At 32.2% G+C, this 15,390-nt stretch overlaps 1 protein-coding gene across 4 annotated transcripts in view; it reads right to left on the bottom strand.

Annotated features, from left to right (window-relative positions):
* FBXO4 (F-box protein 4) overlaps nucleotides 1-15,390 on the bottom strand; it is a 509,956-nt gene that overhangs the window by 482,010 nt on the left and 12,556 nt on the right. The window contains exon 7 of one of the 4 annotated variants that reach the window (XM_032415201.1): nucleotides 14,887-15,255. The exons of the other annotated variants lie outside the window; for them this stretch is intronic. Within the exon in view, the coding sequence (XP_032271092.1) occupies nucleotides 15,166-15,255 (90 nt within the window). The 3' untranslated portion in view covers nucleotides 14,887-15,165. Of the gene's footprint in view, nucleotides 1-14,886; nucleotides 15,256-15,390 lie in introns of those variants that run through there. 4 annotated transcript variants of the gene reach the window in all.

The raw sequence follows: 15,390 nt of genomic DNA, 5'->3' as shown, positions 1-15,390 counted from the left end.
AATATAAGGTATTTTCTATATTATTACCTTGATTTGTGAAGTAAGCAGGAGTGTTATTTATTGATATTTAGTAGTGATTTTGCTCCTACGGTCCCAAACTAGTAGGGTAGACTTTTTTTTTTTTGCTTAAACTTTATCCTCTAGGCTTAAGTTTATATTTCTTTCTGTACCCAAATCTTCAGTTTTATTTCTTTGCTCTTCAATAAATATATGAGAACACATGGAAGTGGCGGTGGTAAAGTCATGTAAGGAACTTCACTGGCCCACTCCATTTCGCCACATTCTCCTATCTTTCTGTCTGAACCCTCTAAGAATACTGTGCTCTGTACTGAGAATTTTTAGCAACCCCCGGATTTACTTGCATCATTGCATAAAAAAGGCATAACCCTGTCAGTGCCACATAAATGAGAACAAGCAAAGCAGTGCTCTCTTAATTCATTAGCATTCACTTTGCAGCACTGGACTCCTAATTAAGATTCATAAGTATTCATATTCACTCAGGCTATTCTACATTTTATTTGCTACATTTGGTTAGAAATATTTAGACACATTAACTGTTCTTCCAGTCAGAACAAATACTTCCTGTGTTTGTGAATAAGCCAACTGATAATTGTCCACTATCAAAAGCAAAATATAAAAACGTGTTTTGTTCCCATTTTCAATTTTCCTTTATTTCTTTACATAAGTCATTGTATTTGGACAAAGGAAAGTAAATTGTTCTAAGAGTGAACTTTTGAATTGTTTTTTTTTTTTTTTTTTTTTTTTGACAGAGAGAGACACAGTGAGAGAGGGAACACAAGCAGGGGGAGTTGGGAGAGGGAGAAGCAGACTTCCCGCAGAGCAGGGAGCCCGATGTGGGGCTCGATCCCAGGACCCTGGGATCATGACCTGAGCCGAAGGCAGACGCTTAACGACTGAGCCACCCAGGTGCCCCTTGAATTGGTATTGTTAGCTTCTTCCTATGGTAATAATGTCCTCAAGTTATGCTGGTAAATGTATTACAGAAAACTATGAACCTGAGAAGTTTGCACCTTTGATAAAGAAAGTGATCAGATGACGGGAGGGTGACTTGAAGCTCCAACACCTGAGTATTGGTTGAAGGGTTGATAGATGATTATTTCAGAGGAAAGATTTTATGGGCTGGGGAACAGCTTTTGCTAGAACATAAGAGAGAAATTTGTTTTATTCTATGTTGTCTCAAAAGATACAACCAGGATTGATATGTAGAAATTATAAGGAAAGAAATTGTAGCTCAAAAATGGAAGACCTCATTAATAATTATATTTGTTCAAAAATAACATAATCTGACTTTGGAATTCCACAGGATAATGGGGCCACCAAATTTAGAATCTCCATATATATTCTGAATACCATACAGATCAGAGACAATGAATAAAACTGCCCAATAGCTCATGCCTACAACACGACTAAAACAGAATAACACTTAAATTTACATGTGACTAAGATAAACATTCAGAAACCAGAAGAACCACCTCTGGATCCCCCTCAGAGCAGGAAGTGGCACTTGGGGTGTGCAATGCAGATATAATCATCTTCCAAAAGATAGAGTCCTGCTATCTTTTGATAGTAAATAAATCTGATATCTGGATGTTCAGAGTTCGGGTTATGGGGAAGTGAGAGGGAGGGCCTTGAAAGTGGATGCAATCATATTGGGAGTTGTACCCCTTCTCCAGAAGAGCAGAAAGACTTGGAAGGAAGAATGGCTTTGGATCTCCATGGATTTGAGGGATAAGGGGAAAGGAGGAATAAGTAGTAGAAAATAAAAGATTTTACAAAAACAAAAGAATATAGAAACATCAGAAGACACCATTATCCTCTCTCCTCTGCCCACAAAAAAATGTAGACATTAATTAAAGAACCTGCACTTCATCATACCAACAGAAGAGGGGACTCTTGCACTAAGAAATCTAAAAAGCCACCAAACTTCCTTTTCTCCTTACAATTGTTATTGCTGGCATAGGAAAATATAAGATATTCCAAAATTAACAGAAAAAGGAAGACACCATCCATACTAAAGGTATTGTATTAGAAAACCAAAAAGTGAAAAGCAAAACATTTCAGATGATGAAAATTATTCCCCAAAAAACAACCACAAAGCACAGAAAAATATGCCATTTAAATTAAATATCCTTAAACAAGTATTTGGTGATATGAAAAAACTCAAAGAATATATTTAAAAGTTCAAAATAAAAATTAACATAAAAACAAGAAGATGTAAAATGAGAGTTGACTAACTCAGGAACAAAACTGAAAATAAGGAAAAAATCATCAACAAAACAAACACAAAACTGGAAGACATCCAAGGAACAACACATTAGACTGAGAATATAATATGGGACATAAGCAAAAATTAAAATAACAAAATAATTTAAATAAAATAGAGAGGTAAAAAAGATCAGCAAGAAGATAATAGAGAAGATGGGGGAAAAAATCTAAATAAGGAAATGGTCATTAATGAAGGTATTAGCACAAAGATAACTATAAGAACAAAAACAAACAGAACATGTAAAATATATATTTTATATATGTATATATATATAATAAATATAGTAAACATATATATTTATAAATAAATATATAAATACATAATAAATACATAAATATTTATTTTATTAAGTATTTATAAATAAATACATAACTATTTTATATATGTATATATATATTAAAGGTATTAAGATAAGGAACATAAAAATATATAAACAACATAGAAAAAGAAATGCAACAAATATATAATACACAGTAAATATGTAAATATTAAACATATAATTATATCAATAAATAAAAATGAATTTACCTCACCTATTAAAAAACATTTTCATATTGCCTCATGTAGCAAAACCCAACTGTTAAATAAACAGACCCACTTAAAACAAAATGATTCAGAAAAGCTAGACAAGGTAAATGCAAATGAATAAGAAATCTTGACATTCCATGGCTTGGAAATATCAAATTAGACAAAAAGTTTATTTCATAATGCTAAGGGATCCAATTCACAGTGAAGAAGTAATGGCTATGAACACATATTCACCATATAATCCAGTAACTTCCTTAACAAAGCATAAATTACAGAAAACACAGAAAAACAGACAGAACTACAGGGAAGCTTAATACTTCACTCTTGCTTAAAAAAAAAGAAGAAGAAAAAACATTAAGTAAAGATATATATATATAACCTACATAATATAATCAATAAGGTAGATCTTATTGACACATACAAAAAAAGAACATACTTTTTTCTCAAGTGTACATGAAGCATTCAGTAAATCTGACCATCTATGAGGTTACCAAAATCTGTTGTTTCATAAAGTAAAATTAATGCCACATTCTCTGACTATAAAACAATAACTAGAAATTAATTAAAAACAGAAAACAAAGACCCTTAAGTGAAAGGCCCTTCAATAAAAAAATTTTAAACTTGCTATACAATTCTTTGGAAATGAAGAAATAAAATCAAAATTTCTAAATTTCTAAAGAATCGTGATAATAAAAAAATAAAAATCAAAGAATCTATGGAATACAATAAAAGTGGTGGTCAGAAGAAAATGTATAGGCTTAAACACTTATATCAATAAAATGAAAATATAATCAAATTCCCAACAAAGAAAGTTAGAAAAAGTACAGTAAAATAAATTTAAAGTGTAATAAAGAACAATAATAACAGCATATATTGAGTTATAAAAAAGAAAAACAAAATGCTAAATAAATCAAAATACTAGTTCTTAAAAAATAAGCAATAATACAAAGTACTAGCTTAACTAGTCAAGAGGGAAAAAAGGAGAAAGCATACAAATAGAAAGTAAGACATAATAAAGAGAAATTTATCTTGAAACAGGATTTTAAAATCATAAGACAGTAGTTTATAAACATCTATGCAAATAACCTAGAAAATTCTAGATGAAATAAATAATTTCTTAGGAAAAACTGAATCCTATAGAGATAGGCAAATTAAACAGACCAATTTCCATGGAATAAGTAGAGAAAGTTATTTAAAAAACTGTACTGTAATAAAGGAATCAGAATCAGATGTCTTCATAGAATAATTCTGTCAAAGTATCAAAACCACATGTTCCCAATACTACCTAAACTGTTTCAGGGAATGCAAAAAAGGAGAAAAACCTTATAATTATTTTTATGAAGCAAGTATAATACTGATGCATCAACTTAATAAAGGTATCATACATTTTTAAAATTCTTATGAATTCATTTCTAAATACTAATGCAAAAAATAATCCTAAACATATATTAGCAAAAAATATCAACACTATATGAAAATAATACAGTATGAGGCAAGAGAGATTTATTCCAAAATTATAAGGATGGTTTAATATTAATTTAATATATTTTACTCTACTAATAATTTAAGAAGAATCATATTATCACCATAGAAGCTAAAAAGGCCTCTGACAAAATTTGACAACTATCCCTCATTTTTAAAAAATACTTAATAAAATAGTATTTAATGCATATGTCCTTAACATGATTACTAAACATCACTCCTAAAGCTAATATCTTACATAATGGGAAACTTCTGACAAGAGGCATTCCCACCAGGATGAGGAACAAGGCAAGGAAGGAGTTCCATTGTCTCAGTACTTTTTGACATTGGCAGTATTAGCAAAGCAAAATCAAATAGAAGATTAAGCACTGTAAAAGAAGAAAGTAGAACTCCCTATTTGCAGATCATATGACTATAAATCTGGAAAATCCAAGGAATTATTTTATTTAATTTTAATTGTTACGTTAGTCACCATACAGTACATCATTAGTTTTTGATGTAGTGTTCCATGATTCATTGTTTGCATATAATACCCAGTGCTCCATTCAATACGTGCCCTCCTTAATACCCATCACCGGGCTAACCCAACCCCCCACCCCCCACCCCTCCAAAACCTTCAGTCTGTTTCTCGGAGTCCATAGTCTCTCATGGTTTGTCTCCCCCTCCGATTTCCCCCCCTTCATTTTCCCTTCCTTCTCCTGAAATCCTCCATGCTATTCCTTATGTTCCACAAATAAGTGAAACCGTATGATAATTGACTTTCTCTGCTTGACTTATTTCACTTAGCATAATCTCCTCCAGTCCCATCCATGTTGATGTAAAAGTTGGGTATTCATCCTTTCTGATGGCTGAGTAATATTCCATTGTATGTATGGACCACATCATCTTTATCCATTCATCTGTTGAAGGGCATCTCGGCTCTTTCCACAGTTTTGCTATTGCAGACATTGCTGCTATGAATACTGGGTGCATATGGCCCTTCTTTTCACTACATCTGTGTCTTTGGGGTAAATACCCCAATTCACTACATCTTGTGTCTTTGGGGCCCTTCCTTTCACTACATCTGTGTCTGTTGAAGGGCATCTCGGCTCTTTCCACAGTTTGGCTATTGTGGACATTGCTGCCATGAACATTGGGGTGCATATGTCCCTTCTTTTCACTACATCTGTGCAATTGCTGGGTCATAGGGTAGCTCTATTTTTAATTTTTTGAGGAACCTCCACACTGTTTTCCAAAGTGGCTGTACCAACTTGCATTCCCACCAACAGTGTAAGAGGGTTCCCCTTTCTCCACAACCTTTCCAACAAATTTTTCTTGCCTTGTCAGTTTTTGCCATTCTAACTGGTGTAAGGTGGTATCTCAGTGTGGTTTTGATTTGGTGAATTTCCCTGATGGCTAATGATAATGACAAAAAATGGCTAACATTGGGCGCCTGGGTGGCTCAGTTGGTTAAGCGACTGCCTTCGGCTCAGGTCATGATCCTGGAGTCCCGGGATCGAGTCCCGCATCGGGCTCCCTGCTCGGCAGGGAGTCTGCTTCTCCCTCTGACCTTCCCCCCTCTCATGTGCTCTCTCTCTCACTCTCTCAAATAAATGAATAAATAAAATCTTTAAAAAAAAAAAAAATGGCTAACATTTTTTCATGTGTCTGTTAGCCATTTTTATGTCTTCTTTTGAAAAGTGTCTGTTCATGTCTTCTGCCCATTTTTTGACTTGATTATTTGTTTTTTGGGTGTTGAGTTTGAGAAGTTCTTTATAGAGCTTGGATATCAGCCATTTGTCCGTAGTGCCATTTGCAAATATCTTTTTCCATTCTGTGGGTTGCCTCTTTGTTTTGTTGACTGTTTCCCTTGCTGTGCAGAAGCTTTTTATCTTGATGAAGTCCCAAAAGTTCATTTTTGCTTTTGTTTCACTTGCCTTTGGAGAGGTATCCTGAAAGAAGTTGCCATGGCTGATGTCGAAGAGGTTACTGCCTATGTTCTCCTCTAGGATTTTGATGGATTCCTGTCTCACGTTGAGGTCTTTCATCCATTTTGAGTTTATCTTTGTGTATGGTGTTAGAGAATAGTCAAGTTTCATTCTTCTGTATATAGCTGCCCAATTTTCCCAAGGGATTATTAATAAAAAACTAAGTCAAACAATAAAGTAGAAGGATATAAATTTAATACACAAAATCGGTAACTTTCATATATACAAATAATCAACCAGAGGATATAAGGAAAGTGCAAATATGCAAAATGTATATAAGGAAAACTTAAAAACACACCTGTCTTGAATAAATGGAAACATATTCATTTTCTAGGAAAGAACTCAATATCCTGACTACATAATTTCTCTCCAAGATATTACATACATATGTAACATATGTATTTATATGCATATGTATATATACATAGCATTCCAATAAAAATATGTTTTCTTAACAAAGCTAATATTAAAGGTCATATTGAACAATAAGTAGTAAAGAATATTTTGGAAAACCTTTCAAAAGAGGAATGATGAAGCCATGCTCTATCAGATATTAGAAGACATTAAAACCCCTTAATAGGTTTAATAATATGGCATTAGAGCATACAGAGAAACAGACCAAAGAAAACAGAAAGGCCAGACTCAATTACATAGAGAAATTTAGTGTTTAAAGAGTATGGTATCTCAAAACACTGGGGGAAATATGAACATTTTATAAATTATAATGAAACAATTATATCAATTTGGAAAAAAGATAAAACTGGATTTACACTTCACAATACACCTGAATAAACTCCAAATAGATCTAAGATTTTTATGTAAAAAATGAAATCACACAAGTACAAGAAGAAATATGGGTATATTCCTTTATAACCTGTGGGTGGGTAAGGCATTTTTAACTATGATGCAACAAAAAAAGTTGATAAATTAGACATTTTAAAAAGTTTTGCATGGCAAATATAACAAGTAAAGTCAGAAAACAAGTGATAAACTGAGGAAAAAACATTTGCATCATAAAGACTAGTCTCCCTGACACCTGAAGAGTCCTTTAAAATTTGAGGGGAAAAAATCCAATAGAAAATGGGCAAAATGGATGATCACAAAGCTCACAGAAAAAATATTTAAATGGTTATTGAATATAATAATGTTCACAATAACCTAGAAAAATGAGGCTGAAGTAATACTGGTCTATACAGTTACAATGAATCAAGCAATTTATTGCTAGCTACTATACTTTCTATTTTATTTAGGAAATTATTAGCCTAGATTTTTGACTTTGTAACAGATTGTCTTCACATGAAAAAAAAAAAGCACACATGACCCAGAACTGGCTACTGAAACTCAGCAATATACAGTGTAACTATTCAAGAAAAAATCCAGTGTCTAGATAGATGTTTGAAATAAATTTTATTGCCATCTACCCCCATGCTTCCATCACCCTCTCCCTCACTATTGGTAACCAATAATCTACTTTGTGTCTATTCTGAATATTTCATAAATATGGAGTCATATAATATGTGGTCTTTTGTGAGTGGCTTCTTTCACTTAAAATGTTTTCAAGGTTCATCCTTAATATAGCATGTCAGCACTTTTTTATTGCTGAATAATATTCCATTGTATAATATACAGAATTTTATTTATCCATTCATCAGTTGATAGACCTTTGGATTGTTTTCATTTTTTGGCTATTATGAATAATGTTGCTATGAACATTTATATACAAGTTTTGTATGCACGTTTTCATTTCTCTTAGATATATACCTAAGATTGGAATTAGTGGGTCATATGGGAACACTATCTTTAACATTTTGAGAAACTGCCAAATCATTTTCCAAAATAATTACATTCTGACCAAGGTGTTTTTCTATTTTTACACAACCTCCTTAACATTTATTATCTATCTTTTTTATCATAGTCATTTAAGTGGGTGTGAAATTGTACCTCATTGTGATTTTGATTTGTATTTCTTTGATGGCTAATGATGTTGAGTATTTTTTCATGTACATATTGGCCATTTGTGTATCCTTTTTGAAGAAACGTCTTTAGATTCTTTGCTGATTTTTTATTAACTGAAGTATAATTGACATATTAGTTTCAGATGCACAATAGAGTGATTATATACATTACAAAATGCTAAGTGTAGTTACCATGTGTCACCATACAGAGTCATTATAATATTATTGACTATATCCCTATGCTGTACTTTTCATCCTCATGACTTATAACTGGAAGTTTGTACCTCTTAATCCCCTTAGCCTATTTTGCTTATTCTCTATCCCTCTCCCCTTTGGCAACACTAGTTTGTTCTCTATATTTATGCATGTTTCTCTTTTTTGTTATTGTTTATCCATTGGTTTCCGTGGGGGTTTTTTAGATTCCACCTATAAGTAAAATCTGTCTGGTATTTGTCTTTCTCTGACTTATTTCACTTAGCATAATACCTTCTAGGTCTATCCATGTTGTTGTAAATGACAAGATTTCATTCTTTCTTATGGCTAATATTCCATTGTGTATATATACCACACCTTCCTTACACATTCATCCTATCAATGAACAATCCCTTGCTGCCTTTTGTCTTCCGTTATTGATTTGAAATAGTTCTTTATATATTCTAGAGACAACTCCCTTATCATATATACCATCTGTAAAAAATTTTCTTCCGTTCTGTGGATTGTCCTAATATTTTTAAATCATATTTTATTGAGTTTGAATTCCTATAAGACCATTTTCTCTAAGTTTGTTCTATAAATGTATCTATATTTGTAACTAATCTGTATCTACCTATATTCTGTGAAAAAAGTAAAATGAAAAATGCCTCACAGTAAATAGTCCTGTGTAATCTGCTTAACTTTATTTAACCCACTAAGAACTAATGTTATGCTAATTCAGTTATCAAGGAAATTACTATACTTCAAAACACACTTTAGGAAATGCTACTGAAAATCCAATCTAATCAAAATTGTAAAAGTTAAGTTGAAATAGCTATTTTTTTGGTAACAAATTATGTATGTATGTAGCAATAGTACCACCTTCTGGAAATCTAGAAAAGCACTGTCACGTTTTTCAGAATTTAAGAACAGTCTTCTGTTAGTTATAATATCAATTTGACAAACAAGCTAAGACTGTACTTTACATGGTAGAAAATAGTAAATGACCGTCAATGTACTCTGGTGTAAAACTGATAGTGCTATTCATGGCAAACAGAAAAAGTAAATATTGCTTTGCCAAATTTTTAACTAAAATTTCTATATTTCTGTGGAAAAAATCAAGAGCCTATTGTCCCCCTGAATTATTTCATCAGATCTATCTACTGTTAGCCTTTTATATGCTTTCTTAAGTAAATGGGGCTTTTTACATCAGGTTTTTCTTATGAGACTAAAAATAAAAACTCATTTTGATAATGGTGTTGTTCTGTACATCAAAATTTATCGAACAAACTATTTTAGAGCACTTTTTTGTACAAATTGCTGTCCTTAGTGTTTTAAAATATTAGCCTATTACTTAAGCCTTTTAAGAACTCTATGAGGTATTATTTATCTTCATTTTACAATTAGAGAAACTCTGTCACATAGAAGATAAGAAACTTGCCCAAGATCACACAGAATAAAGTTAAGATGTGAACCCAGACCAATCTGGTTTTAGGATCCTTGCACTTAATGACTTAGTTATGCTGCTTCTAACGTTCTTATACAAATGTGTAGAAAGAATAAGCAACTGGAAAATTTTAAATATAGGATATTTAATTTGTTGAGACTGTAGCAAGGGTCAGACCTCAAATGTTATGAAAAGTTGCTTAGGACTTCTTCCAAGGGTCAAAGAATATGAAGGCAAACATAATTCTAATAGGAGAAAAAAAGAACAGTAGAAAGTCATCACACTATATAGTAAAAATGAAATAATACCGAAAATCAAGGGAAAAATGAGACATGAGAACTCTTCACAGTGTAACATAATGATCAATATAGTTCAGCTACTGTGTATAGATAAAATGCTAGAAATTTTTTGACAAATGAACACTGATCTGGGAAATCATAAGGCGTATAAAAGACAGTGTAAAAACCACTAAGAATTTTGCTTGCTTTCAGATAGAGTGTAGGTCACAAAAGATTGTTGCTACAACAAGAAAACACAGAATAAAATGAAAATTATACTTTAGGCCATCAAAGAGCAGTAGGTTTAAAAATAAATAAATTCCAAGGATAAATAGGCTCTTTTGGTGATCAAAGAGCTGTTGCTTTTATAGGACCAATTGCCTAGTCTGGGTATCTGTGTGTGGAATATCACACCTGCCACAAGAAGAGAGATTTTGCTGGGATAAGAAAAAGACCACTGAAGTTTTCAATGACAATATTATTGCTATACTAGATTGCAAACTCCAAATGTGAAAAAAGTAGAACTACTCCAAATGTGAAAATAAATTGTTGAGCCCCCAACAGGAATTCTGACAAAAGGTAGAGAACAGATCTGAAAAGCAAAAAAATGTCTTGATTTTGTTGATGACAACTGCAGCCACTAGAGAGGAAAAAGGGAGTTTCAGAAAAGAAAAAGTCAGGAAGGGAATCACTAAATTCTCTGTCTATACCTTTGGCTGAACTTTGTGTGAAAAACCAACTCAAGGTGCTCACTTAAATAACAAAGACAAACTGAATGTAGAACTGTTGCTCAAGGAACAGAGTTTGCAATTTATGTCTAACCATGTTAATTGTTTAAACAAAAGAAAAAAATATCACTCATTGGAGAAAAATAGCAGAAGCCAGAGTCTCCACAACTCAACATTCATATTTTTCAGAATACAATAGAGAATTCTGCAAGATACAAAAAGAAAGAAAGAAAGAAAATGACATTCATTACTTTAATAAAAAAAAAACAAAACAAAACTTAAATTAACCCTTGCAGATTTGGAATTAGCAAACAGGATTTTATTTTATTTTAATTTTTTTAAAGATTGTACTTACTGATTTGAGAGAGCAGGTGAGAGAAAGCATGAGCTGGCGGGGGGAGAGGGGGTTTGCAGAGGGAGAAGCAGACTCCCCGCTGAGCGGGGAACCCTATGCAGGGCTCAATCCCAGGACCCTGGGATCATGACCTGAGCAGAAGGCAGACACTTAACCGACTGAGCCACCCAGGTGCCTCAGCAGACAAGGATATTAAAGCAGCTATTACAACCATTCTCAGTGATGTACAGAAATGTATCCCCTCAATGAAAAAAAAAAAGTAAATCTGAGAAGAAAAATAGAATTAAAAAAAAAAGAACCAAAAGGAAATTATAGAACCAATACAATAATAAATTATAAAAATTCACAAGACTGATTTAACGAAATATAGATAAAAAGAAGAGTTTGAAAATCTTAAGATCAATTGAAATTATCCAAACTGAAGAACAGAGAGAAAAATATATGGAAAGCCTCAGAGACAGGCTAAATAATAACGAATGGTGTAACACGTGTTGTTAACACAATATAGACCCAAAGAGGAAGAAAGAAAAGAATGGGGAAGAAAATATATTTGAAGAAATGACCCAAAATCTCACAAACCTGGTAAATGACATGAATTTGAATATTCAATAAACTAGTAACTCCCAAGCTGGATAATTATAAACAAGGCCTTCCAAGGCACACCGTAGTTAAACGGTTGAAAACCAAGATAAAAAGTAAACTTGAAAGCAGAAAAAAAAAAAAAAGACCGATTATATACAAAAGAATCAAAATGTAATTAGTGAGTAACTTCTTATTAGAAATTACAGAGGCTAGAAGAAAACAAAAGAACATATTGAAAGGGCTAAAAGAATAAAATTGTCAACCCAGGATTTTATGTATCTTGAAAAAATAAAAGACCACTTTTATTATTTTGTAAAATGTTTCTTCTTTTAACTTCTTTGTAATATATGTGAATGGTTTCAGCAAAAACTGTAACTGTCCTCTGAGGTTTATAACATATGGTGATATACTACATTTAACAGCTATAGTAAAGAGTGGTGAGAAGACTAATGAAACCCACACAGTTACAACATTCGTACATATTACAGAAATTCGTACAAGGTTAACTATAAGAAAACTTTCAAAAGCTAAGGAAATACGTTGCAATCACTACAGCCACCTCTAAAAAAATGAAGACACATGCTAAAAAAAAAAAAAAACTAATAGAAAAACTTAAAATTTCTAAATAATACTGAAATATCCAAAATAGAAAGAATAGAGAAACAATAGTGAAGAGGGGATAAAAAAATAATAAAATGGCAGATCTGAAGCCAATCATATCAATAATCACATTAAATGTAAATGATCTAAACATTCTGATTAAAATGTAGGTATTGCCAGAATGGAAAAAGAAAAAAGCAAAATTTGCTATATTCTATCTACAAGAGATACACTTAAAACATAAAGACAGATTTAGGTTGAATGGATGTATCATGAGATCCGTATTCTTTTAAATGCTGAAGGGGTTATATTAATATTAGAGAATGGATTTCACAACAATTATTATCAACAAAAAGAAGGACATTATTAATAATGATAAAAGGGTTGATTCATCAGAAAAATAAAAGTCATATATGTATGTGTAACTAAAAACGTCATCAAAACACATTAAGCAAAAGTTGACAGTAAAAAGGAAAAATAGGCAATTCTACATAGTTAAAGATTTTAATGCCTATTGGTAATTGGTAAAGCAACTATATAAAAATCAATATGGGGCACTTGGCTGGCTCAGTCAGAGTAAGTGACTCTTGATCTTGGGTTTGTGGGTTCAACCCCACGCTGGCTATAGAGATTATTTAAAAATAAAATCTTTTAAAAAATCAATATAGCCAATATAGAATATCTGAACATTATCAATTACTTTGACCTAATAGATAGCTATAAAATATTCCACCTAACAACTACAGAATATAAACTCTTTTCAAGTGCATGTGGTATATTCACCAGAATAGACCATAAGGTGGGCCAGAAAGCAAGGTTAAACAAATTTAAAGATTGAAATTTTAAAGTGTTCTCTGATAAAAAGAGACATTGAATCAGTAAAATATGTAGGTAACAGATTAAATAACACTAAAACAATAATACTAAATAATCCATGGATTGAAAATTAATCTCAAGGGATTAGAAAATATTTTAACTGCATAATAATAAATACACAATATTTCAAAATGTTTACATGAAGCTAAAGAGGGCTCAGGTGACAATCAATAGCTTTAAATGTTTATTTTTAAAAAAAGGAATGGGGCACCTGGGTGGCTCAATCAGTTAAGCACCTAACTCTTGATCTCAGCTCAGGTCTTGATCTCAGGGTTGTGAGTTCAAGCCTGTGTTGGGCTCCACACTGGGCATGGAGCCTACTTAAAATAACTTTTTTTAAAAAAGAATAGAATCAATGATCTAAATTTCTACTTTAAAAAACTAGAAAAAAGAAAATGGAATAAAAACTCAAAACAAATTTTAAAGCAGAAAAGATTAGAGCATAAATCAATGAAATATAGAATAAATCAGTAAAACAAAAATGTGGGGTTTTTTTAAGAATAATAATAAAATCAGTAAAACTTTAGCTAGACTGGTCAAGAGGAAAAAAGACATAAATTATCAATATCAGGAATGAATGGTGACGTACTACAAATATTAAAAGGAAAATAGGGAGATCTACTTTCGGCATAATAGCATGAGGGGTTCTGTGGAATGGCTCCCTAGAGAAACTGGAGAAAATAATTTTTTAAAAAAAACAGCCATTTCAAGTATTTGTAAATGATTCCAAAGCATATAGAAAATGAAGAAATATTTTCAAAAAAAATCTACTAAAACTCAGTAAGAACATAAGTGTCTAGGATTTGAGCCAAGACTCACTCACTCCCATCCCTCCTTCAACTCAGCAAGATGGAAACTCCAATCTAGACTGGGGCAGCCAAGGAAGCAGAACCATACTACCTCTCTAAATTAGAGAAATATCATCCCAGGAGGGAGATGTCAGCATTTCCCATCCTGCCCCCAACTACATGTTGCTGAAGCCAAGTTCTGAATGAGTGTACCCAAGATGTAGAAGCTCCCTTTTCTGGAGCAGCACCCACTCAGGGATTGTGGGCTATATCTTGGCACTACTATGCTTCTTTTTTTTTTTTAAACTCTAACCCTAATCCTAACCCAAATACTGTGCTCTTGTTATTATAGTGTTAAAAGTCCTCAGTTCTAATGACATAGGAAAGCTATAACAGTTCCTCTGCAATTTGTGAGAAGGTCTTATGATCATGTCTTATGGAATGTTTTCTCTATGAGTATGGAATAGAAGTTGGCTTTAGAATCTTATGAACTTTCAGTTATGTGAAATAGCAAAAAGTTCCAGGAAAGTTATTTTCACTGAATTAGTATTAAATAGGATATAAAGTTAATTTCTACTGTTTCAGGAAAAAAAAAAACCAGAAGTTGTATGGCCATAACAATAAGTGCAATTCCAATGAATATTCCAGTCTTTAAGCAGTATATTTATTAAAAATAGATAAAAACTTCTTTTTGATAACCAGTTAAGGACCCTTGAAAAGAACCTATAAAAGCTTAGCAAATTTTCTGTTCTCCACCAGGGCAACCTTTGAACTGAAATTAGAAATCACAAAGGATGAGGGAAGTACAAACTTGTCCTTCCCAGAATTTAATATTTTTAAAAAGAAAATATAAAAGTTATCAAAAAAAAAAGTCTTAAAAGGTTCATTCAGTGCTAAATCCTAGCACTGAAACTTTTTTCTTGTAATTGATTTAAGGTAAAAAGTAAAAATTATGTAAAAAACACAGCAGTTACAGCTGTCCCAATATAAAGCCCACCTGCAAAAAGGCAGGACAAAATTGGCTGACTGAGCAAATATCCACATCATGACCTTAGTAACAAGTTTAAAGTGGTTTCAGTTCCCCAGATCTAAAAGGAGGATCATCTTGCATGCTTAGATTCTACTTCTTCAAGAATCCACTGAATGCCATTCAAAAAACCAGTTAGAGTTTCAGCCTCTGTATCCTGGACCTATGAGCAGATAAGAGAGACCACTGTAAGAAACTGAGTCCAAAATCTTATGATTAAAAGAAACATTTTTCTAGATACTAAAAAAAGAACAGGATTTTAAAAATCCCAGTAAACTTTGGGTGAGTCATTCAAGTT

The sequence above is a fragment of the Phoca vitulina genome, unplaced genomic scaffold (genome assembly GCF_004348235.1).
Source record: "Phoca vitulina isolate PV1807 unplaced genomic scaffold, GSC_HSeal_1.0 scaffold17, whole genome shotgun sequence".
Classification (NCBI taxonomy): Eukaryota; Metazoa; Chordata; class Mammalia; order Carnivora; family Phocidae; genus Phoca; species Phoca vitulina.
This window is presented reverse-complemented; position numbering and strand designations above follow the sequence as displayed.